This window comes from Anoplopoma fimbria, chromosome 20, assembly GCF_027596085.1.
Source record: "Anoplopoma fimbria isolate UVic2021 breed Golden Eagle Sablefish chromosome 20, Afim_UVic_2022, whole genome shotgun sequence".
Lineage (NCBI taxonomy): Eukaryota > Metazoa > Chordata > Actinopteri > Perciformes > Anoplopomatidae > Anoplopoma > Anoplopoma fimbria.
In genome coordinates, this window is record NC_072468.1 from 11,766,510 (window position 1) to 11,793,648 (window position 27,139).

General features: G+C 44.4%; 1 protein-coding gene across 1 annotated transcript in view; it reads right to left on the minus strand.

The window, feature by feature from the left end:
* Positions 1-27,139, minus strand: part of LOC129110086 (intermembrane lipid transfer protein VPS13B-like) — a 328,960-nt gene that overhangs the window by 223,457 nt on the left and 78,364 nt on the right. The window contains 2 exon segments of the mRNA XM_054622236.1: positions 15,577-15,756; positions 16,661-16,795. Of these exon segments, the coding sequence (XP_054478211.1) occupies positions 15,577-15,756; positions 16,661-16,795 (315 nt within the window).

The following is a 27,139-nucleotide window of genomic DNA, read 5'->3' on the forward strand; positions in this document are numbered from 1 at the left end:
GATTTGTGAGACGCTCCACAATCAGCCTATTGGCAAAAAAAAGCACATACCCTCACAATAACACTCACCACCGACCTACAAAACCTCCTCTCCTTTGGGAAAGGCTTGATGCCGTAATGACCCTTAACTACTTCCGTGCTGCAAGGGGTTGACGGAGGCTGAAGTTAAGGCTTCATCCTGCAGCGGTGTGTGTTTTGAGGCATGGACGGGTGTTAGTGTGTTTCCTTGTATATATCGGCTTGTGTGTCTAAGCTTTATCTTTACTCATTCTGCAGCAGGACATAGTTCTCTGCATGGCCTAACAGCCTTTTAACCCGTACAGACAGGAGCCCCGGCTGCTACTGACCAACGGGAGCACAGCAGAAATGTACCATCTGCAGCAGTTTAACATACAGATGGGTACAAAATACCTACACACTTCCCGTTCTCCATGCGTACCCATACATACACAAACCCAGGCAGACAACAGCGGGGAGCTTTAAGTGCACCCCGCTGCTTTCATCTCGCCTTCAATCAGATAAATTAGCTGCCTGCTGGTTACCGGCCAGTGTGCCTCCTGATTTGGGGGGTTTTATGCCTTTTTTTTCTCCCCCAGCAGGACAGAAAGCACTGGAACATCTTGATGCCAGAACAGCCCCTTGCTCAGCCCGTACTTTCCCATCAGCCTACGATACATCCACACAGACAGATATGATATCCAAACACTGGCCAGCAGCCCCCGTTTGGACGCATACATAAAATCACATTCAAACTATATGAAGCCCATGTCAGAGCCCTCGACTGCCTTTTCCCTGGCGGGCCAGCGAAGCAAGGCCTCTCATGGCGGAGTCCACCACAGAGCTGACAGGAGGCTCTGGGGTCCGAGGCCCTGGAGCAAAGTCCACACCTTAGCTGTGAAAGTCCTCACAGAAGCGAGGATTCAGTCCCCCCTTAGGCTGGGTGTCAAACCCCCGTCCCTGCTTGTGCAGTCTGAAAGCTGATTAAGCTAACACACACTGTGGGTATGGACACACATTAGCCACAGCTCTCAAAACACCGGGTCGGATTTCGTGGTAAAATGTTTTCCTTATTAATTTCGGTAATGAGTGTGTTGCCAGGTCGGTTTCCATCCCACTACGTGTCTGATCTCACAGAGATCTGGATGTAAAAAAAAAAAGTGTGTTTGTGAGTCACTACTTAATCATAACCTTTCGGTTTTTGGCAGAGCTCTTTTTTTGGCCCTATTATTTTTCTTCCTGTGAAAATAAAAGAAATCCCAGAGAAGCAAAGGGCGTCAGTAACCCCCAGAATGCCGATGCTGCCGATAAGGCCGGAGTGGCCGATACATTTGGAAACACGGGTTAGAGTGAAGGAACAAGGTTAGAGAAAGGTAAACGGAGGTAGAGAAGCTACAAACTAGCAAGTTTCACTTCGTGTAATAGAGGGATGGAGAGAAAAAAAGAGGGAAAAAAGAAAGTAGTGAGTCAGAGTCAGAGAATGACAAGTGGCCATAAAAGTTGGGTTGAGTTGAAGATGACCAGTCACAAGGCCGTCAGAAACACTCGGGCTCGGGTTACCAGAAGAGGCTGAATGGGCCAAGGGAGCAGGATGCTCTCCTCACCCGAGACACCATAACTCTCTCTGGGCCAGAGCCTCTGTCACTACAGCCTTCCCCTTGGATGGAACCCTCCAGATCTGTTCACATGAACAGCTCCATTAACATTCCTGCCCAACCTGGCAGGAGAGTGAGTGAGGGTTAAGTGGGGTGAGAGGGTGGAGGGTGACAGACCGGGGCTGGGAGCAGTTGGAAGGGAGGAAGAGAGAGTCACAGAGGGAGGGCGTAGGGGTGTGGTGACCCAGTAGAGGGCAGAGAGAGTGAATGATGGAGAGGAGGAAGGGGGGCCAGCACAGGGGATCTGGACCTGGTCTGTGTACTCCACTACGAGTGCAGAAGGACACACTAAACCTCTGACAATAACACCACTTACAGGTCTGCAACGTTGCTGCTAAGATCTTATGTCTGTTTAGAGAGAGTGTGTGTGTCCGAGAGAGAGAGTTAAAGAGAGAGAGAGAGAGAGAGAAAAAAAAATAACATTTAATATTATACATTCTCGATCTACCGCTAAGAGAAGAAAAACAACGATTTATATTACATATATTATACTTAAGCTTCAAAATATGAATATATATTGAAAAAAATTATACATATTTAAAAGTGAGTTATATGTATTACAGGAGAGATTTTTGGGAAAGGGGAACATGTTAAAATATTTTTTACCCCCATAAATATTTCTAACATATCTTCTATAAAAAACATTTCTGCTTTTATCTGCCGGTCCTGAAAAACAACAGGCAGGGCAATGACTCCTGCAGTTCCAGGTCAGCAGTGGTCAGGTTGACATAAACCAGTGCACCGAGCAGCCACTGCCTCTGGTCATTATTAACCAGAGCTGAGCTGAGGCACCACGGCTAAATCTAGATCTCTAGACCTGGTTTGTCTTGAACGCCTCACTGCCTCTCTGTCATCATGCCTGTCTGTCCTGTGCAACCTGTGTATTTAATCTATATGTCGAGCAGATACATGTCAAAGGTAAATAAAGCGATACAAATAATTACTCGTCTGCATGCTTTACATAAACCTCTGTCAATGAATTGTTATATCTGTTAATCTAGTTGGTGTAAATAGTTCACATATTATCTCAACACACATCATGTTCATTTAGGAGAACAGCTAGCAACAAACACTTGAATGTACCAATTTCAGGTTAATAAGCAAAAGCTGGCTCAACTGCAGCTGTATCTATTGACTTGTTAATCAATAGCATTGATATGTATGTCTGCTAGCCTTTCTGCAATGCATCTCCTCAAGATGTATGCCTCGAGGTAGAATGCAATATGTAAAGCTTTAACTTACTGAAGACATGCAGACCCATGTACAGTACAGGCTGCAGTGTACTGTACAGCATCTTTCACCCAGCCAAGAGTAAACATCAGAAAGATCATACATTAAAAACAAACTACTAGGTAGAAAACTAAAAGCTGCTGTACCGAGTTTGCAGTTAAATGAACGATTAAATGAAAATGAGATGCATATGTCTCATTCATCACTGAGACTGTCTGTGTCAGCAAAGCAGAAGTTGACTAAGCAAGGCAGTTAATGAGCTGGGTCTTGTGATGTTAGTCATTTCAAAGACTTTGAAATCAGTTTGAATGTTTTAAAAATAACCCATCTGAATGATTATTGTGACGTGAATCTGACACCACACAGTGTTATTATAGCCAACTGCTGCATAGTGGAAAACGTCAACATCATAGAGCGGAAAAGTGTCACAGTGTCATATATAGAGAGATTAATATACAGTGTAGTGTTCTGCTTCAAAAAGCACCTTAGCATAAAAAATAAACAGGCTAAAGGTTTAGGGCAATTGAAATCCAATTGAGATATTTTTCTTGCTTATGTAAAATCTGACAGTTGGGTTAGAAACGGACCACTTGATGCAATGCAGAAACTAAAAGCAAAACTAGTTTTGTTGTTTTAAACCCAGAGCAGAAAGAAACTGAATTACGACATCTTGCTTGCCAAATCCAGATAGTTTGTATGTGACATTTATAAAGAAATTGAAGCAAAGTAAGGCAAACAATTTAGGAAACATATGAAATGATGTCATTCATTTCAAACTTCGACATTTAACACACACAGATCTACTACTTCATGTCTCCCTATAAATCCTACAAATTCATACATCAAATAAAAGGGTTTGGGTTCAAACTTGGCAATGACAGTGTATCCCAAAAAGTGCACGTGTGAGTATAATGAATTTAATTTAAACGGCGCAAACCACGTTTGATGTGAATTCTGAAGGCGTATGAGCCTATCCTCAGCAGACTAAAATAAAGCATTAATGGGCATTTTATGAAAGTCTCACCTCATCCACACGGCGCTCCATTAAAACATCAATCACACAGTCTAATCCTGCAGCTGAGGGGGACAGCTGGTCAGTAACACTGATATGAGGAAAAGCCGGTTCAGTTGAATTGCCGTTGGCCAAATGACATGAAAGTGACATGAGCGTGAGTTTAGTTTTTATAAAGAGAAGTGTAGCTGGAAAACACATTGCCATGTCCAATTTCATCACTGGACAAATATGTTCTTTTAACATTAGCAGTGATATTTTCAACGACCACACGCTGGTGTCATGTTTGCTGTTTGAACGTACATATTTACATATTGGAGCTTTGAACCTGGTAAACTGGTTCAACCTGCTCAGACTTAGCATAACTTTTTGTTCCCTTAAGGGAAATGACACCAAAGATGTCCCTGCGTGGTGTGGTGAGGGGGACTTTGAAGACAGACAAGAGCTACGTGTACAAAACAAGAAGAATCACAGACCTCCAGAGTGAGAGTTGCTATCGTTTTTAGAGGATAAATATGTGACCACGGAGTGAAGGATTCTGAGAAGTCACTCTGTCACCGGGCTGAATTCCAGCGTTTTTTGGACGAAGAAAGAGAACGAAATACTAGAGTATGCTGCCATCGAAACCTTGCATGAACTACTTTGTCCCTCTTTTATGTCCCTTTCAGAAACAGATGATGCTAAACTGTTCTCCTTCACTGGCTCCTACAGTGTTTCTGAACACGAGCCAACCCTGAAAAAGAGCCAAAGACCTTGTAATTGGTACTATTGAGAGTCTTCTGTGTGTGTGTGTGTGTGTGTGTGTGTTCTGTGTGTGTGTGTGTGTGTGTGTGTGTGTGTGTGTGTGTGTGTGTGTGTGTGTGTGTGTGTGTGTGTGTGTTTAAAGGAGAGTGTGTTAGAGTAAGCCAGTTATATGGTGAGAATTCAACATTAGTGTGGCTTGTGTCACATTCCATTCTTGACTGAGCCTCACTGAACCCCCCCAACTCACCCCACTTGGTCTGGTTCCTACCGGCTGATTCTCTTAATTACTTTGATTTTTTTTTATTCTGTGAGAAATCTCCCTCGCCGGGAGCCACACACCATCCGGCCCCAACCTACACCACAGCCCTATCAGCCCCATTAGCCTAATTAGACTAATTAATTGTGTCTTAACACAGTGCTCCAGAAATAATACCCACATCGTCATCAAAAGACATTACCAAGAATCTAAGCTCTCATCCCTTCTCATCCCTACATCGCATTTCAACTCCTCTTTTCCCTCAACCGCCTTTTCATCTCTTCATCATCACCACTGCTGCTTTATGTGGCACTGTAAGGAGCCTGCAAACTTTAATATCCCCCTCCCTTTTTTATTTTATTTTGAAGAGCTAACGCTGCTGCAGTCCTGCGTGGTAAACCTTTGCCCACTGTGTGCAAACGGGGCTGATATGGCCATACAGTCTAGCCTGGGAAAATGTGTGTGGAGCGCGGGACAGGAGGGGAGTGGAAGCTGGGGGAGTGCGGGGTGGGGAAGGGCCGAGGTACGAGGGAGGAGGCGCACCGCGGCAGCTGAGCTGTGAAGAAGCTAATGGGCTCTCATCCCCTTCCCACGCCCCACAGCGTGTTTTCTGATGGGCACTCAAGCGGCTAGGAGCATATTGGTTTGGCTACCGGCACAGAAACTGCAATACTGCCGATTCTGCATCCGTCTGAACTCCGGTTAGACAGTGTGTGACTTTGGGGGACTATGAATCAGTAACCAACCTCTAATAATGTGAGGAGCTGGTGGTTGATCTCACTCATAGAGATGAGAGACAGAAGCATGGCTCACAGACAGACACTGTGACACTGATAAACTAAGTGGTGATGAACAGGGAGCCACCACAGATAAATGTCTGTCTCTGTCAGCAGACATGGAGAGGCGTTAGGAAGGGAAATTCTCCGTCACAGGGCAAGTGCTGAACCACAGCCTGTCGCGTCAGCACATCTGTACGGTTTATCATGAGCCATCAAAACAGAACATCAGTGACATAAAATGGTGAAAGAAGTTTCTAATTATTTCAGGTCAAATCTGTCATTTCGAGCCAATCCAAACCTATATAAAATACTTAAATGATTAATAAGTAACATATGAGAAAGCTAACCCTAGCTAAAAGTATATTCTGACAAAAAGGATGTAGCGGTTTATCGAACTAAACTCATTAAATTGTGCATAACTAAGACAGTGTTCTTGTGTGGACATTATCCCCTCTGATTTGTGAGAATAAAACCCCAAACAGCCGCTGATTAGGAGATCCAGGGGGAGGCCAATTGTTTTGATTGTGCTGCGCGATGTTTGATCCGACGGAGTGGAATGTAGCGACCTTTGATCCGGTGACAACGTTCAATTAGATAAGGTTAACTAAATTGACCTGCTCCACTCCTGCTGCTCAGCTCAGAACGGGACGAAGTGTGTAAACAGCCTGTATGCCGAACAGTGGACCTGGGATTACCACTGTCCACTTTAGCAAACGGTCAACATACATAACATGTACTTTGTGTTTCAGCTTTTAAACTAGTGAAAACTACACTAATTACCTTCTTCTTTACTTACTAGTGATGAATGAATAAAGTTAAAGGATACAGCTGGCAAAGTACTCTCCCTCCCTCTCTTACTAAAGAGCTTAACTTGTAATCACTCATTGTAATAACTCTGCAGTCACATGGGAATTTGAAATGATGGGAGTGTATAGAATTCAGGAGGGGGGGGGCTTAAGTTGGGCTCTTCACTGAATGCCTCACTGACAAACATTAAAAATGAATTGCACCTTAGCGGGAAATGAATCAGGGTGCCCTGGGAATTACATTACGCCCAGTAGCTGACAAGCTAGATTACTATTTTCCAGCTGCTGAGTAACCAAGGGCAAGCATCTCCCCCGTCCCCGCAGAGAAGAGAACCAGGAATGCAGGAAAGGCTGGGGAAGTGAGATTACTTCAGGTGTTGTCTCATAGATAAAACATAAAAAAATTAACATTGAATGACATGATGCTCATATGATTCCAAACAGACATGTAGTTAAATACATAAGATGTCTTCAATCGGTGCTGAGCTGCCATATATGACTTGTGAAAACTGATTTGTTAAAGGTTTTCAAGGTTGGATAGGATAGGGGAAACTAGTATGCCAACAAGACCAAACAATACATTGTCAAAGACATAGACACAATATTCACACTATGTCATCTACACATTGAAGGGAAACACAAGGTGCCATTGCAACCAGGAGGCAGCCTCTGGGTCTGAATAGTGAGGCCGATGAGGAAGTGCCTTAGACTTGCACTCTCTCTACTGACCATCAGGGGGCGACTCCTCTGGTTGTATAGAAGTCTATGAGAAAATGACTCTACTTCTCTCTTGATTTATTCCCTCAGTAAACATTGTAAACATCAATCTCTAGTTTTCAGTCTTCTTCAATACAGCATGATGTTCATTTAGTGAATTATGGTCCATTTAGAGTCAAACAGACCATAAAGCAGGGAATGCTTTAGTGCGGGGTTACACAGTGATTGACGCTGTCTCTACCATGGCGTAAATCCTCTGCAGTACAAATGTGGTCACTTTCGTTCACTGGTTGCAAAAAAAACAAGATGGCGATGGCCAAAATGCCAAATTTAAGGCTTAAAAATGGCAGTCCACAAACCAGTGGCTGAAGCCACGACGACTACGTCCACTTCTTACTTACAGTAAGATTGCAACAAGGGCCATTCAAAGCCAAGTACACAGTTCATGAATAAGGAAAAATCATAAAAACTAAAGTGCAGATTTGCCAATGTGCAACCACGCAAACGGCATGCAGAAGACAACAGAGTAAGTAGTTGCTACATTCAGTGAATGAATAAATCGTAGAATAATAGTGGAAAGCACTGCCTTGTAAATCCAAACTGCTGCAGGAACAGAAGACCTTTCAGTGGATCATTTAGGCAATACTGCTTCATGAAGGTACTGTGCAGAGGATGGTCGTCCCGTGACAGAACACTACCAAGCCTCCTTCTGGTTCTCTGCTATGTGATGGCCAATAACAGATCCTGCCTTGTTGATTGACTATCTGGTCCTCTTTTCCATCCACAGCTGTAATGCTGCCATCCCATCAAACAGCAGCAAAGAAAAGAACCCTAGCTAAAATACCTGGATAAAAACATGTAAAAGAGGCCTGCTGGCTTGAAATTGACGTGACCTATTAACGGGGCCCTCTTAAAGATGACATTAGAGTTATCAAGGAAACCTAAGCTTTAAAAAAAATCTGACGCATAGTACCGTATGTCTCATGTGAGCTGGCAGACAGCTGCTTTCACAAGTGTCCATCTCAGTACTTTATAGAGATTTCGGGGGGGTATTTAGCGAACAACTTGTAAGAAAACGTTAAACTTGATGAAAAAGGTTCAGTACATGCGTGGCATCTTTAAAGGCATTGCATTAGTGCATGCGAAATGCGAGAAGAGAGGCCATCTTAAATGCAGCCATTAGGTCTTCATAGAACTCTTTTTAATGAAGCTGATGAGCTAATATCGGCTACACTTTCACACGGTAAAAAAAAAAATCTTCTCTTTTCCTTCCCTCTGACCCCGCCCTACATGGACGAGAGCTTTTAGAAGTAGAACGGAGGTGACCCAGAAAGACCTCTCTTCACACTCAAAGGCTAAATCCTCATCTCTATCCGACTCACTTACACACCACCGTGATGCCCAACACTGACAGCTAACAGCAGAAAAAAACCTGTATTTTGACCACTGTGTTCCCCTAAGCTGCAGTAAGCTCCAGCCTGTCCTGGACCAAGAAACTGCTTAACCTCCCTGCTTTATTACAACTGCCTGATAACATGATATAAATCACTAACATTTTTTTCATTGATTAATGTTTACGATATTTGTCCTGGCGTTGCTAGCTGTTAGCTGTTATGTTTGACACTCCCTGACTTCCCAATTTATTATTTATATTTCAATTTCTGTTTGGTGCACTCTGTTTCTTTACTGTTGCTATGACCAACTTTCCCCCAGAGGGAATCATTAAAGCCTCATTTGCTTCCATCTACTCTCCAGCACAAACCCAAGCCTCTGTCCATTTTGAAATCTGCAACTGAGATAAACAGAATCAAGAAAGACGTAAAATGGCCTCTGCCAAGAGGTCGCATGGGAGCAGTGATATCATGTAAGGGAGAAGGCTAGCCTGAACGGCGACTTTAACCCCGGACACACTCCGAACCAACCCCGTCTTCTCTAGCCTCAGCCCTCGTCCCCTTGTACCCAGTTGCTGCCCCCGGCCCCTCAGCCTCACACTCCAGCCAGGATTTAAGCACTGTGAGAGTGGCCTAAGTAGCTCGACACTTCACAGATGAACAGCTCCAGTAATGGGCCGTGATTGACCTCAATAGCCGGCTCTGAGTGGGTTCCCTCGGGTCTAATCTCTGCATTACCTGCTCCGCTTCACACACACTGACTGACGAGACACGATGAGAGCGGCCGCCTTGAAGATTAAACGGACTGTGGAGGAAGTTATGAAGTGCTTGAGCAAATAAACAAATGGAACAGCCCCTTAAGGTCCAGTTTCATGCACCTGAATTAAATTTAACATTGAGAAGGGACCCATTTTAATTTGTATGCTGCAAAACCTGGAGAGTATATCTATATTTATATATATTATTTCACAGTCACACTCTTATGTAAGTATTTGTCTCAAATACATGTTCAAAAAGGTTTTGGTCAGTTCCTAACAGCTACAAAGCTGATCACATTACTTACAAGACTAGCTGAAGAAATTGCCTCTCGTGTTTTCTCACAAGGATGTAAAATAAATGTATTTTTAGTACCGTTTGGTCTACTGTAGGTCCATCAGCCAGAGAAAGTTCAGGCGAGCAGCTTAAAGCCATCAAGCTGCTGCCTGAGACAAAGCCAGACTGTTGATTTAACACTCAATGGAGTGAGTGAACACATGCAAAGGAGGGGAAAAGGAGCATGATAGATGGACGTACGAAAGCACGGCAGGCCTTTGAAAGATTGTAATGGAGGAGGCTACCAGGGGAGATCCCAAAATTCACACCCCATCTACGGTGTCGGTGCAACCCGCTCACAGGCCACAGCTTCAGGAGGCGAGGCGGGGAGATCATGTGTGGCAAGTGTTTCCAAGCATATGCATGTGAGCGTGGTGCGTGCATGTGTGTGTGTATGTGTGAAACAGTCAGATCAAAGTCAGGTGGCGCTTCATTCCCACCTGCTCTCATTAGTCCTTTTTGGGCCTACCGCCCGGACTGTACTGTAAGATCCCACCTGTTTCTGACTGCTGTGGACAGGTCTCCCACACATAAATATCTAGATAGATACTCAAACTCATGTTTCTAAATCAAACTGTTTTTCTGAATTAGTGTAAGTATTGACACTAACTACCAATGGGAACATATTTTGTTTTCTTTAAAAACTGTAGATTCATTATGTCACAGTGTAAACAAAGTAGTTCAGCGTTGAGAAGTACTTAAATTCTGTATAAAACTTCCAACTCTGGAACATTTCCCTCCTTCCATCCGTCTAATATGAACAGTAATTGAGGAGAAAACAGCTTTAATATCTATTAGGGAACGAAATATGTTCAGTATTATGGCGCCCGGGAATTCTCCAAGGATTAATTCCATGTAGTTTTCATAATTCCCTCCAATATGTTTAAATTAAGATTAAAGATCACTTTGTTCCCCTATTCCCACAGCTCCCATGGCATGGTAAAGAGATCAAAACTGCAAGGCTTTATGGGGAACATCTTTAACATTTGCTCTGCTCTCAGTGCGCTTGATTAAATGTAACATTTTGAGATCCCAGAGTTCTGAGAAAAGCATAAATCATTGTCTCGCAGCTGCTGGCGTGCCTGGGGAAAACACATGCTATCCCTCACTCTCTCTCACTTTTTTGTCTTCTCTGTGATCATAAAGCCCACCCGACCCGTTGGTCCCTCCTCCCTCCCCTGGTGTAAGTCCGGGTGGTGGAGGGTGGTGGTGGTGGTGGTTGTGGGGGGGAACACCTGCAGGCTGCCGCTCACCCTGTTGTTCGGCATAAAGCCTGGCTCCTCGCACGCCCTCTGGCCCCTCTACTCCCTCACACTGGCCCCGTCCGAGGGCCTGTTAGTCATTTCCATCCATCAGCAGTGACAGGCCCAAGACCAAGCCAAGGAGGATAGTCAGCCAGTCAGCCAGCCAGCCAACCAGCCAGCCAGCCAGCCACTGTCCGGGGATCGAGATGATCAAGCTGTCTTTTGAGCGGTAGGGATAATTTACACTCAGGAGGTTACTCGGAATGACACGTTCAAGGATGTCTGGTCCTTGTGATCTTTACGGTGCTGCTCGAACTCTGATTAAATCCACAAATACTTTATAGATCTAATACGGGTTGAGGATCACAGGCATCAGGCCAGGGTGTGCTAGTGCAGGATGACATGTCCCTGGCTCTCAGCTGGGCCCTTGTGGAAGACTAACCTGTGCCCCTCTGATCCAGCCTGCCGACCTGGATCCCTGCCCGCTGTAAAAGCAACCACCTCACTCCGAGGTCTGCAGCGGCCTTGCTTTCTTCTCCTGTTTTGCTCCATCCCTCGCTTAATAATGTCATTGATTTCTCATTATTCGTTGGGTCATAACGGAGCGCATGCATGAATCACTTTTGGTTCTTTTAAAGCCACAGCTGCTCAATTAGGAGGAATCATCTGGGACTGTCACGTTGTGATGCGAAGGGTTAATGGCAAGATATGAAATTGTTATACGCCTTTGGATCTATAAAAGAGGGTATTTCAAAGTAGGGCTGCTAAGTTCTTCTGCGTTAAACCCCACGCCTTTAATTGTGTTTAATTTATTAGAATGTTCCAACCTCAAATCCGTTGAACGAAAACACATTGGTCCGGATCCGCAGGAGTTCTACAAGTGTATGGGGACTCCCACCGACCACCATCCCCGAGCCAACCGACCCAATCTCTTAATTTTCTAAGTAAGCTGGAATTTTCGTTTTCACTGGTAAACAATTAGACAGAAAACAGATGGCATTGGCCGTATTTGAAAGAAACGAGAGAGCGACAGAGAGAGCTGCCGTTAAAATGCGGGAACACACAGTCGATTAACTAAACTACCATTACTTGGCCGTTAGTGAAGAATCTGGACCAACTGTATTGTATCAGACGAGACCTGAGAAGCTTTGGTGCCTTTCTGGGCTCTTAAAAAGAGGCAAATGTAGGACATGGAGGGAATGGCCTCTGGGATGAATTAAAGGATCCATAAGGAAAGTACTGGCAATTTCCAGAGCCTGTCACGACCTCTAAGAAATGAGACAACACAGGGATCACACATTCACGACCGGTGGGGAAACACTGAAGGCGAGGCTTCCGTCCACTTAGAATCAACCGCAGTCGATCGCCTCCCCCAAATATAAGGAACACATACGTGAAAGCAGTGTGACGACACGCTGGTGGCTTGTTTTAAATAAACATTATGCTTTGTGAGTTGGACGGATACCACAGCACTGCTGTGCTTCCGCGTTGCATCCCTAGGAAAACCAGAAGCGACTAATCAAATGAAAAATGGAATATTAAAGTCGATTGCTGCTCATTATATCTTAATGTTTTAGGCATGCCTATGGTGTACAGAGTGAGCTTTTATCTTCCTCAACCGGCCCTACGCTCCATTTATAACGATCACGCTTTAAGAATTCGCTAAATGAAATCAACGGAGCCACATGGGAGGAATAAAATGCGTTTGATGCTGAGGCCAAGTGCTCCAGCAATTCAGAAATGTCATGATCACAAAAAAAAAAAAAAAACGTTGAGCGCCTCGACTCAGGCCCTTTGGGAGCGAAAGGGTGCAGCCCATTTGGAGTGGTGCTGCTCCACCTTTCATCTCCGGCTGAATGAGGCGTTGCATCCATCATTCCATTAGCACTGCTCTAACAGGCTCCCAGTCACCCTCCGGATGACAGCGGGGACATGGGACATGTGGACAGACCAAGAGCTTTGATGTAAGCCTGACCGCAAAACACAGGCCTATAAGTAGACACCCAAAAAAGCCTGTGCGCGCACACACACACACACACACACACACACACACACACACACACACACACACACACACACACACACACACACACACACACACACACACACACACACACACACACACACACACACACACACACACACACACACACACAGTAACTTTGCCAGCTCTTCCTTCAACAGCGTGTTTGACGCAACACACACATGCGTGCACACAGAGAGAAACGTTCCAGTCTGGTGATATTGTTACTGTCAAGCAGTGCTGCTGTCTCCAGCTTTGACTGTATTGACAGGTATATTGCAGATAAAAGAGAGATTTCTGGCAGAAGTACTCTTTCTGTGGGTGGGTGTGTGTGTGTCAGCTGTTCTGCAGCGCTTTGTATGACACATGTAAAAAGTGAAAATCTTCCTTCAAATTGCTCTTTATTCAAGGTTTGTCCCTTTGTGCCTCCCACCAGCCATGAGGAATTAATGCCTCGACATACTTCTAAGAAACAAAAAAAGGAACAGAGATGCATGCTGGAAGAATAGAAAGAAGGGAGAGACAGACAGCGTGAGTATTCTAGATTTGAGATTAAAAGCAACAAACGAGGTTAAGAGACAAAATAGACAAGCAGGCAGAGAGCAAGAGAGAAAAAGGGAGAGAAACAAAGAACATTAAACACAGAAGAGGGGGAGCGCTTTGAGGCAGTGATGAGAAGGAGTGCAGGCCTCCACTGCTCCACATCTGCTGGAGATATATCCAGTGCTTCTGGGAGTCAGCCCCCCCGCCTCCCTTTCCACCTTCATCTTCTTTCCCTCTCCCCCCTCTTTTTCGCTTCCTTTCAGTCTTCTGGTTTGTGTTCAGATCAGGTTTTAATATTCAAAAATATGTACTGTCTTTATGAGCCATTGCTTCGCTGAAATAATATGCTCCCTAAATCAAAGTAATAGTCTGAGGCGGTGCACTAAATAGAATTCACCAGAGTTTCCTAAAAGTATCCGTCTCTGTCTGTGTCTGTGAAAGGCTGTGAAGGGTGGAACTAGCCCCCGCGTCAGAAAACACAGCGTTGCTTTTAAAATCTACTCTCGTGTCGTTGCAACTCGCAGGATATTTATTCGACGACCGTCCTCGCATTCGTCAAACCGTGAGTTGCCTATGAAATGTAAGCTTTTCCCTGCCTTGCTTTTTAAATTTATAGCATTGTCCTGGCCCTCTGTTCACTAGCAATGGGACAGTGATTGACTGGGGCTGACATTCAAACAGCAGGAGTATGGAGTCCCTGGTAGGGGCTGAACTCCCAAATCCATTGTCTCTAAACCGTACTTATCTTCTTACTTCACTTCGCTCCGAGCTACAGCTGTATCTTCTCCTCGCAGTTTGAAACCACCTGAGGGCCAGCTCTATCTCCGTCTCCGCGCTGACATGTTTAAGGGCCACGGGGCCTGATACGACTCAAGTTCAGGTTGGTTTTTTTAACGCAACTCAAGGCCACACGATGAATCTCCGCAGCACTGTGTAAAAAGTGATGTATAGTTATGACTCAGAAGAGAAAATACTGGACCTGTATTGCTTTACATTGTCACCCTTGGCTTCTCATGGATCTGATGTTCTGCTGGGATAACAGCCCAGAGTGTACTTTAAGAGACTCACCTTTTAGAGACTGTCAAGTACATGTACTTCCAAAGGCATCAATCTTCCCTGGGAGCGCAGTAGAGCTGCCCGATAAGAGAAGTAGTTACAGTTGCAGGTGGGGAGGAGAGGCTAGTGATGACATACTGATATCCATGTCCTCATTCGCAGAAGAATGCTCCACAGGAGCCCTTTTGGCTTGAGAGATCACGGGAGACAAACATGGCTACTGCTGAAGATTGCACAGAGTTGTTGTCACTAAATATCTAAGTAAAAGGTCGACTAAATCAAGCACTACAGAACTCTGAGCTTTGGAATCAGAATTGCAGGGCTACTGAATAATCCCAGGCCCTCCATGTTAAACAAACACGCATGCACCCACACACCAGAAATATAATCTGTGGTCTAAGGACGCAATCAAAAACTGCAACCTGACATCAGCGCAGCCTTCCACAGCAATCTTCAGAGTGGTTAACTGTTGTTAGCCAGCAGGGCCCGGCGCTGACAGAGACTAACTGCTGTTTAGAGAACGCATGCTGCCTGTAAAGAGGAGCCGCATTGCCAACCCTGCCTCAAGGATACGGGAGTGGAAAACACTTATCGGCTTTACTAAACAAATAACTGAAGAGGGGCATTGCGTGACATTAAAGGGGGAAGGAAAATATGACGGCCCAAACAAACCAGGACTCTCGCATTAGATCACCAATAATTGAGATGGAATATGGACTATTAGTGCCTGTCACAAGTCCACACACCACAACCACGACCGGAAAATCAGCTAGAAAAAATGATATATCAATGCGGAGTGGCGATTTCAAAAATACACAGATCGAGTAAGAAATCCACAGAGCATTGTGCCATGATAGATGCAGGGGAAAGAGAGAGGAGAGGAGAGGAGGAGAGGAGAGGAGAGGAGAGGAGAGGGGAGGGGTAGAAAGGATAGAGGACTGAGGACTGAGGACAGAGGACAGAGGATAGGAGAGGAGAGGAGCCTGTAAAGCATGCACTTGTGACATGTTGCATCATTTCAGAAGCCTCTACCTGAGTTCCTGCAGTCGCCTCCTTGCTGAGGGACCTGAACAGAAAAGGCCAGCAGGTCAGGAGCCAGCAGAGATTCAGGTTTGCGTATCTCATTGAGCCAGCGGCTCATGTGGAGTTCTTTGGTGTCAGACGGGCCTTGAATCAGAGGAACCAGCTTCTCCTTAACGACCTCTCCCGAACCTAAGACACAAGAGTTGAGGGTTAATTAATACAATGTATCTCCCACAGTGTTCCACATTTTTAAAGAAATAATCATGTTCAAAGTTATTGGCTTTATTGCTTCGCGGATTACAAATAAAATAAATCCAAAATTGCCATACGTAAACTGTCTTTTAGTGTCTTAAACAAAAAATAATACACCAAATATTGAAAACGCTTTGTACTTAAAGGGTTTTGATATTAAAGTAGCTTTGTTAACATAAATTCCAGCATTCATCTGCACATAGTCCAACAGTTTGGGCCTTCAAAGCAACACAAGACAGGTATCAGACGGCACATCATCCATGACAAAATTTCAGATGAAATCTGAGGGAAAAATGCTAAAATGATTATTACAGTGCTGCAGAAACAGACTTGAAATCATAACCGGATGTATCAAACAAACAAAAAAGTAGTTACAAGGTAAAGCTGACCAACAGGAACGTGATGGAAAGTACAACTTGTCTTTTCATATGTGTACATTCTTTTAGGCATCCCCTGTAGATGTTAATTTTGAAATAAGAAAATTAACTACACATGCTTTTTTTGGGGTATTTCTATATTGACAGCTGCAATAGATCTTACAATCTGCCTGACATCATGTGTGCAGTTTGACCCCGTGAACCCCCTTGCTGTGACACTAGCTCCAATAACATCCTTGCCATCAAAGACATGGCCAGAGACCAATGACAGCACCCCCGGGAGAAAAAAACAGCAACCGAATTTCAGAGCTGGAAGGAAATCAAGATGAAGATAGAGCGGGAGAAAGAGAGTGAAGTGTGTAAAAGTAGGATTTAAAAAGAAAGTCAAAGAAGAGTCTAGTCGGTCCCCGCTCTCTCCCTCCTACACAGGCAGTAAAGTTTTAACAGGGCACAGCTGCACACACCTGGGGTCCTGGCGCACACTTTTACGGCTCCCACGGTTCCCGAGGCGCATTTCACCGTCGCACGGCTGCAGAGCTTCAGCTCCAGGTTTTGGACCGTGCCCTCGAGAGTTGGTGACGGGCCCGGAGACTTCACACCTAATAAAAAAAATCAAAAAAACACAAACAGAGTGAAAATGAAGTGCAGTCCAGAGGGTTTAAACACTGCCGCCGTGGCTTCGTTTAACACTTGATTGGCCTTTAATTGGCCCTGACCCCTTTCTTTCCCTCTTCTCTGTCCCTCCCAAAGTTCTGAGGAACCAGGTGCTCCGGAACACTGATATCACCGACACCAGGCGGAGGGTGCTGCGTTTATCTCAGCTCCCACCGGGATACTAGCGGTGCCCTCTGTTTCCAAGGTTAACCTGTTGGTGTGTCTCCATACCATAATGCAAAAAACACTTTTATATTTTATAGTAAGCTGTAAAAGTTTCTCCACCAAAGCTACAAATCTAAATAACATATTTTACTATCATGTAAGATACGCATTTATCAGCACCTGACATTTTGGTCCTGCTACAATTTATGTCAGTCCTCAGGACATTTTAAATGTTTATGACTTAATACTTTATTTCTATGTGAGTATTTATCTGGGAGAACAAGCTGACGGGGTCTGAACATTTACAAGCGGTACATTTTATTTGTATTGTGATCCCTCTGGATTTAGACAGCTTCCTGTGAGAACATTTTCAGTAAACTGATGGGACTTTTGGATGCAGCAAAGTCTCAACAATCACAGCTATGTCGTTTTTTTGGTTGTTTTTTTTTAAAAGTGCTCGGCAAGGGTATTAAAATACATTAAAAAAAACAACCTTAAATTGTCAAGTGCATGTTCTAAATGTTTTACAAGTTCCCAGTAAATCAACGGGGTTGAATGACTTTCAGTTGAATAACAGGGACTATTAGGAGTGTGAGTAATGGGCCAATACAAAGGATATATCTTTCCAAAACAATATCCAATACAGTCACACCAGCATCCAGCTTAGTGTCAGCTACAACTCACCTAACAGCAGCATTACATCACGGGAGCCTCCAGTGCTCCTCGGTCTATGATTAGTTCTCTTAATGGCAGCACAGTGTGTGGAAGAACCCACCGTCTGCCATCTTTCCAAAATGAGAGTGTTTGTGCACTGTAGGAAGGAGTATGATGTGTGTGTGTGTGTGTGTGTGTGTGTGTGTGTGTGTGTGTGTGTGTGTGTGTGTGTGTGTGTGTGTGTGGGTGTGGGGGGGGGGGGGTTACAGACTCATCATCATGATATGTCAATGTTATTTCTATGGTGAGAGGCTTTTTCAAACACATAACAAGAGGAGGAGGGAGGAACGGCTGGACGGCTAGAAGATACTGTGGAGTTTTGGGGTTTTTGGGTGCCAAAGCGCCCGTTGAGAGAGGAGAGGAGGACCCATCCATCACATGCTACATTCTTCCAGTGAGCACATAAAAATTCTTACATCACCTGTTCCAGTAAGGCTTCACTTCTCACAGTAATCCCCCTTCTTATTTTACGGCAATAGCACTTCATTTCCTACAAGTGTCTGTGCAGCACTTTCTGACTAGGTTCACAGCTCGGTGGAGTTAAGAGGAACTTAAAAGTCACATGTAAACACAAATACAGGAGAGTTGATGAAGAAAAACTGAAGCTAATGGACACCATGGATGGTAAATCATGGAAAATCTGGACATCTTAAAGTTTTCTTTCATTCACATTCACTTGCTCTCTCAATCCCTGTCTAATATTTCGTATTATTCAGCTCTTCTGGCTGTAAATAAACTCTTCTTACTCCCCACCTATCTTCTCCCCCCTTTCCTCTGACTGTTCGGTCAGATCACTACTACAATTTTTACTTGCTTAGGTTGCAAAGGTTGTTTTACACAAAAATGTGCACATCCTATTTCTGTTTGCAGCTGTTATTCTCAATCAGCTAATAGTTCAAATAGTAGCTTGAATGCAAAACAGCAGGTAGTGTTGAATCAAGTAGACACATGCATGTGCACACTGCACATTTAACCCGGAGAATTACTGCCAATTGCTAAAATCTCTAACCGCTGACTTCCCTCCTCTCCCTGTCTCTCTCTCTCTCTCAGACAAATTACCCAGCAACCTCTTCACCTGCTGTCTGAGAGGCCCTCCATCAGCCCTGATGGAAGATGGGGATGTTAATAACCCTCGCTCTGTCTCCCCGCCTGCCCCTTAATGTATCTGCGGGTCAAACAGAGCAGTGCTGCGTGTCCCTCTGTGGCTCCAGTTACCTGCTTCTCTACAGGACAGATGTTCTATGTGAAGTGTAGATCTGGTGGATTATTTCAGCTGTACTGTAAATTGCCTGCAGAAATATCAATGTGTTTTTAAGTGATTGGTAAAGCCATACACTTACCTTTAGTTACTGTTTGAAAATGACACTATTAAGAACCACAAGGAATTATTTGTGTTTGTTTTGTTGTCATACAACATACATAGACCCTCCAAGCATACATATTGTTTCAGAGAACCGTTAAAGCAGTGTCTTAGATGTCTCAATGTTTTAGATGAGTTTAGGCAATACCCAATGATTTTCCAGAAAAACAGTTACCATATCGACCATTTACAGAAAGGCATGTATGTTCAAGCTCAAGCACATATGTGCACGTACAGACATTTGGGTTATTTGATGTGATCCAGTACCAGAGGGAGAGATCGAGAAAGACATAGACTCTACATAAAGCCGGGCTGCCCTGCCTGGAAACAATATAGCTTACATACATATGCCATAAAAGTATTGCACCAGACATTTGGCTTTATTATCGAGTGCGTCTCGGTGAACCTAAAAACACATGACCCAACTACGTTGAAAGTACCCTAATATGGTGGAGAGTGGATATCCAGACCTGGTGACCGTTTGCCCTTTTTTAAAACAGTCCTGGAGGAAAAATGCTTGCAGCAGTGATGAGTAGGCCTCCACTCACGCTGGCTGTTCCCTTGAGCCCTTCATTCTTTCAGGAAAAGATGGAGATGTTGAAAGTGCAAGATCAATCTGAAACACAACAGGGGCGGTCCCCCCTGCTCTATTTACTCTTTGATAAATGGAACTAGGGGTATCGCTATCCCACGTTGCCCACGTAGATGTCCTAAAGGGCACGGTGCACCTGCTGGGGTGGCTGGTGGTTGTGTGGGGGGGCTCTGGACAATGTTTTGTCCAGCTGTTAGACTATAAAATAAGAAAATAGGGATACGCAGGAAGAGGGAAAAACACAGGGGTTGGTAGTTTATCAACTTAAAAGTGGTATTCACTTTGGTTTATGTATGCAGGACGCATTAGTGTGAGTGTGTGTGTGTGTGTGTGTGTGTGTGTGTGTGTGTGTGTGTGTGTGTGTGTGTGTGTGTGTGTGTGTGTGTGTGTGTGTGTATTGCAGCTGGACGTTTGTGTGTGTGTTTGTGTGTTTCTGCGTGTGATTGAGTGTATGAGTGAGTGAATGCGTGTGGTGCTGTTACTCCTCAAGTGAGGGCAGGTGCAAGAAGTACATAAACACACAGCTAGGGGCCAGAGGCTACAGCACTCCATCAAACACTGGGCAACTGTGGGCAGCTGGATTTGCTATCCCGAGGGCAGTGAATGAGCGTGGAAACACGGCGGGAAAAAGGGATGGAAAGTCAGTGAACAAATACTGAGGGACAGAAAGAAAAGGAAAGACAGAATAGATTAAAAAAAAAAAAGAGAGAAAGCACACATGGTGGATGGGGCAATATGGGATGTGAGGGTCGCTTTTTTTGCTTTCTGCATACCTCAATAGTTGGGGTGCACATGTCTCGGTGTGTGTGTGTGTGTGTGTGTGTGTGTGTGTGTGTGTGTGTGTGTGTGTGTGTGTGTGTGTGTGTGTGTGTGTGTGTGTGTGTGTGTGTGTGTGTGTGTGGTGTGTGTGTGTGTGTGTGGGGGACATCTGCAGACTTGCCATGTTTTACACATTCCAACATGTCCTGCTCTTACTGCTTTGAGGAATGGTATGGGAAAGTTGTCTGCCCATAACGCCAGACCAGGCAAAGCTACATTTTGAAACAGGACGCACAGTGTTTGTGTCTGCTTGAATTCGCAAAACACTTGTGATAATACCTCAGGAAAACTAAGAATGTTTCACCTCTAATGCTATGGAAGTGGGGTTTTCTTTAGCAAATAGGCAGGACACTCACATGAGACAGGCCGGTCTCATCTAGCATTCCTGGCTAAATCAACACAAATAAAGCTCTCTAATTTGTAGATATCTCACGAAATTATTTTGTATGTTATCCACATGATCATGACCGAGAAAGTATAAAGAAAGCAAAAGCACACACAGGGGCGGGATGGGTCTAACAACCAGCGATCTTTCAGCCAGGAGGCCGATGATCGTTCATAACGAGAAGTCAGTTCTGATTTATTTGTCACATAACTTGCGTAAAGTAGTTGCGGCACTTCCGTGGTTATTTTAATCCAAAAGTTGATCTTTTCCAAATCCTAACTCAGTTTCCTATGAAGAGGGAAGTTTATTTTGAAAAAGCTGTATATATGTAACAAGCGGAAATTGACAGTGTTGCTGGACTTTTGTAGGGAAAGGCACAAAAATGAGGAGTAACATTTTGTAAGTTATCATATAAATCGTATGAAATGCAATGAATGTGTTAAGATAAGGAAGAAGTCCTCCTTTCTGCGTGAAAAGTTTTTTTAAATGCTTGTTCTTAAACTTTAGAAAGCATCCAGAGGAGCCGTAACAAACCTGACTGTCTTTTAATACTAAAGGTGACGCATGAGCACAAATAGAAAGATAAGAAGGTACAGCATGTGCTAAAAAAAACTATAAAGCTGTGTTATGATTCAATGTATAGCACCTCCACTCCACTCAGTCACATTATAGTCTTGAGAGAAGAGTTCCCCTGCTTTTAAGACAACCCGACCCCAGCACATATTAATGCATTAAGGATCAGTTTTATATGTGACGACGATCAGCTGAAAAGAGGATGTGCACCATCGCCAAGCCCTAATGGACAAGTAGCAAGACAAAGACAGACAGGGAAGGAAAGAGAACCTAAAGAGCTAAAAGCTCCGAGTCTGGCCACGGGCCCACAGCAGCTGGGGGGGGGGCTGACAGAAAGAGAGGTAGACATGGACAAGTTGGGTAGACCCGAAAGCAGCCAGCTGAGCCATTAAGTGCTGATGCAGAAACAATAACTGTCTCTCCTAAGTCAGGAAGGGCTGAAGTAGAAGCAGTAAGTAGGAGCAGGAGGTCTGCTGGCGCCGTGCCCAGTGCTGACACACAGCAAAAAATACAGACACATGCAGAGAAAAGCGGGACAGGAAAACAGGCAAGGTGAACCAGTAGTGGTTTTGTCCCGCAGTTAAATTTGAGACGAGAGCAACTTTGTCAGTCGGGCAGAACACAGGTGTGCAGGGAAGACGCATCACTATCTATCAGCAACTAGGAAATAACAGAAATCTGCCTTGAATCAATAAATGAAAGCTGTAACAGTAAATCTGAGGGCCGTAAACTTCATTTGCACACACAGGAAGGCAATACATATTTTTTTTTTTTTTTTTTTTTTTTTTTTTTTTTTAATATATGGAACAGGAACTGGGCAGTACATGATCAGTGATAGCTAGCCTACACTGCTAAATAACATTTCCAACTCACGTGCAGCCACACTGCCAGAGTTTGGGTTGCTATAGTACGTAGAAGACCTCCATCGACAGTCAATTCCTACATAGCAGCATACACAGAGGCAAGATGTTTAACTAAAGAACCCTCACAATGCCGTTGACTGGAGAGAAAACAGAGTAAAGGCCTTTACACAGTTGTGACGGAAAAACGGCACTCGCCTGTGAATGTTTCAAATAAAGAATATCCATACTGGCAGCGATGCAAATTTGTAACAGTTGCAGCACTTTTTAATAAAAGGTTTGAATAGATCGGCAAAGGCAGAGGACCAACAACCGGGATCCTATTGACCCAGAGCAGCATCAGTTGTATAAGCTACTCTAAGTTATTTTAGTGCGTCTCCTTTCAGCAAAATGTTCGGAGCAAATTTGTGTTCTCTTTGGTAAACAGTTTACGTCTATAGCTTTGATTGTGAAAGGTAAGAAGGGAAGGAGTGGATCTGGTATGCGCCATGGAGGTATAAAGAGAACTGGGTACAGCGTTAGAGGTTCATTCCCATGACAGTTGCTCAGTGGCACACAAAGCAAAAAAAAGTTCTACTTCTGAATGTATAATTCAAATAAAAGTACCTGGATCTACCATAGAGCAAGTGCACTACTGTTCCCTTGAACCCAGCCTCCCAGCCTTCTTTCTCCCAGATGTCTAAGTCCATGGGCAAAAGTTTTTTAGAGTGACGGACCCTGAAGTTGTAATTCACACGTTTTGCCTTTATGTAAAATTTGCTTCAAAGCCCGGCACTCTTCCTGTTGGCTGGTAATAACTGTTTAGCTGTGGCTTAGTTGTTCGTTTTTAATAGGTCCGTTCTGCATAATGCGATTGGTTGAATCCTTTATTCGCAGTGCTCAAGCTCAGAAAAAGCAAACCTCTTTCCGTCACAAAATTACGTCGTTTTTGCATCACGTCAAATTTGCGTTTTTCGTGAAAGTACTCATGACAAAAACAACGGTTCACTGCCGGTGTGTAAAGGCCTTAAAAGGTAGTGGTGATTAAGACAGTGATGGGGTGTAAGGTGTCCACACACACACACACACACACACAGGGTAGAGGTAAGGTAGTGGTGGTGGTGGTGGTATTAAGACAGTGATGGGGTGTAAGTGCTGGTGGTAGCGGAGGCTGGGGGTCTAATTTCCATGATTACCATCCCCTCCAGGTGCTGCCTGCCTTCCCGTCTGCCCGCTAAAGCAGTGACACATGTTCCCCGCACATTCAAGCCCTTGGTTCTCTCTGCCACCGAATTACCACAATTAAGGAGTCTTCATGCGGAAGCAATTTGGGCAACACTAATGGGCCCAGGCGGTGGGGTTGAGGAGGTAGTGGGGGATTGCAGTGCAAAAACCGAGTGAAAGAGTTGTAGAAGAAGTGAGAACGATGAGAGAATAAGAGGGAAAAAAAGGGGGCAGGACAGATGTGCGGAGAGTGATAGAGAAACATGTGCCGTGACATGGAGGATTCCCGCGTTGCCACTTGTGAGAGAGATGATTAGTCGGCGGTGAGATAGGCCATTAAAACACAGTTCTGGATGAGAGGGCCTGCCTCTCAATCTCCCAGATCCCCGGCCTAATGCTGCCCTGACAAATTTGGTTAGCGCAAGAAACGGGGGGCATTCTGACTTTGAAGTTGCAGCCAGGAAGGAATGCCAGTGTGGTTCCACCGCGAGAGAGATGCTCGAAACGACAGACCGCAGCTAATGACACTAAAACCAGCCCCTCCGTCACTGAAACGTAACTCTGGATTACTGCTCTCTCTATCTCTCTCTCTCTCTGACTCTGTGAAACTACTACTCACACTTGCTCTCTTTCTCAGGCTTAACTTATGGAACAGTATTAAAGAGAAATCAAGCAGAGAGCTCTTGTTTATCAATGATCCACTGAGATCAATATTTATGTCTTCAGCTTTGCAGAGGGCTGACTGTGTCTGTGTGTGGCGGTAGCCAAGACGTGACGTGTTTTTATTTTTTCCTCGGTTGCTGCTGAGGCACTTCAAACGGGAGTCGCAGTGGAAATTTATGGCCTCGTGACGCGGAGCTATGTGCTCGGTCGGCACTAGTCGCTCCCCTTAGATGGGGACTCTTGGCTCACAGCGGGGAGCCGGCTCTGCAGACACTACCAGATGACATAAACACAAACAGATTTATTTGGGGCTGTCGCTGAATCGTGGCTTAGTAGCTTCTGCTGTGGGTGCTTTAAAGCTCATTCTACTTACAGTGCATTTTGTTTAAAGTCGCAGTGATGCTCACTGCTTTGAGCGTACATGGACTTTTTAAACATGTTGTTAAGTTGTTTAATTAGTTTTGAAATGAGTTGTTCTTTCGCAGATTTATTATATAATATATGTTATGTATCCCACTCTTCACACCATTATATACTTTGGGCCTTATGCCTTAGCATTTTCCAATTAAGTCGAGTGAGATATGTTAATTATTATTTGGGTTTTAGGAGTGTTCTTTGGACATGTTTACAGGGCTTTGGGAATATGAGTCTTGATAGGGATTTGTTATGGCACTTTGGAACACACAGCCTCTTTCCTGTATACGACCTGCTCTGTGCATTGAACAGAAACCAACTAACCAATAGTTTGCAAGTCTCCAGTAGAGATGCATGCCCAAAAGAAAAGCCAACATTTCCGGTTGTAAAGAGAAACTTACCTATATTTACAAATTGTGAAGGACTTGGATATCAACAGTTAGGGCATCGACCAGTCAAACACAGCCAAGAATGACGTCAACTTGGAATTCACTGCCCCCGGAGGATATATGCATGGCTGAATGTAAACGGGAATATTAGTGGAATATTCATTTTCAGCCATGTAAACAGCTTATTAGGATTATTGTCTTTTTCGGAATAAGGGCAAAAATGTAAATATTGTAGTGGCCTACAAGTCCCTTACCATGGCAAGGTTTCATAAACCACGGCTGCTGGGGGGTTATCATATTATATCTCAGTTTACTTTAAGCAGTGGGGGGGCTAGTCTGGAGTCAAGTGTTCCAGCGCTAAATGTTTAAAGGTTGGATCTACAAAAACTCTGCTCTCCCAAAACTCAGCCAGCTAACTAATTTGCCCTAATACCGACCACCCGCCAGGTTTCTAAAAAGCACGATACATCTTTGAGATCAAGCACCAATTTAGGTTCTGTACCCTGCCAATGGTATATTGGATTTAGTGGGACGTGGAACGGTGCCTTCTGAGAAACCATCAATGGTTCCAATAGGAGAGCAATAAATAAAAAAGTTTGCCTGAAACTCCAGGCTTCCAGATCCTGCAATTGGATCATCCATGTCCTCCAACATGACTGAGATTCCATCTTATTTCCCGTGACAGAAAAGTGGGCTACTATTCAGACAACCAGGGGAGCGAAAACCCTTGGCACACTATCAGTAGACTTCTGATTTTCTTTAAAATATAATATTTTGTCAGAAGCCGGCGGACGGTGTAAGGAAGAGGGAATGATGAATGAAAAATCGAATCCAGTAATGACAAGCCTGACGAGTCTAACTATGTGTGTGTGTGTGTGTGTGTGTGTGTGTGTGTGTGTGTGTGTGTGTGTGTGTGTGTGTGTGTGTGTGTGTGTGTGTGTGTGTGTTGTTTGGTGAAAATTAACTTGAGATGTTGTTTTATGGAGGAGCAGATCTTTATTTTCCTCTCATCCCTTACAAGACAGAAATATCCCTGTAATGTGATGTCCTATTGCGGCACAACTAACTCCTGTTTCATATTCTCGTTAGCATCTGGACTGAAGGGAGCGACGGAGAAAGAGCAGAGAGCCTTTAGGAAGACAAAAGAAAAAGGAGGAAGGCACGAGTCTGGATCGACTTAAAACATCATCACAAATCTGCCAGAAGTGGAGGGAGGGCCGTCTGTGGCTCATTGAAGTTTTTCATTGACAAGAACCTTCTCATGTTCAGTCCGAGATTTATTTATCGCGTCTCTGATGCTGACACAACGTGTTTTTAATGTCAGAAATAAGGCTGCGTATACGGACGAAAAAAGCCACTCTCTCTGTTGCCGTTCCCCTCCCTGCTTTCTTCCTGCCCCGATGTCAATCCGTGAAGCAGACAAGTAGACAGGCAGAAATTTCTCTCGAAACCAATAAGTTACCTCTTCAAAGAGGCATGGGTACTTGAGTGAGGGGGCCGGGGCCACGCTGAAACAGACATCTCAGGGTTTTCATTAGGCTTCCCATCTCCTTACAGACATTTGGGACAACCGCAGAGCGAGGAGAAAAAAACGTCCTTCCTTCTTTCGCTTTCATTGTGGAACAATGAAAAAAGGACTATCAAAACAATCTCCATGAGCTAAGTGTATGGGCCCCTGTATATGACAGGGCAAAGCTGCATGTTCCTCCAGCTTGTCTCGATTAATAGATGGAAGACGTTAAGGTTGTGAGTAAGAGGGACGTTTCAGCCAAAAAGCTGCGCAGGAAAACGGTGGAAAACTGAGCGGGGTGCAACCTCTCAAAGCCAGGACTATGCCACCAGCTAACAGCTGCATTATGGGCCAGAGGGAGAGAAACACAGAGGAGGGAGTAAAGTTAGACGGGTACGTTTTTTGGGACTGGACAACCCTAAAAGCACCGCATACCAGGGATTAGTTTACGGAGGTGACAGAGCGATATGAAAATTGACACTTATTTCCCCTCCAATGACACTTATTTTGCCTCAGCGTCCATGAGGGGGGGATTTGCGTCAGACCCCATGCTCCCAGAAGGCAGTTGGATCACAGGGATTCGAACTGCCGGCGATGACAGGAGCAGCCTATTTTCATGAAGTCCAAATAAGTGTAAAAACG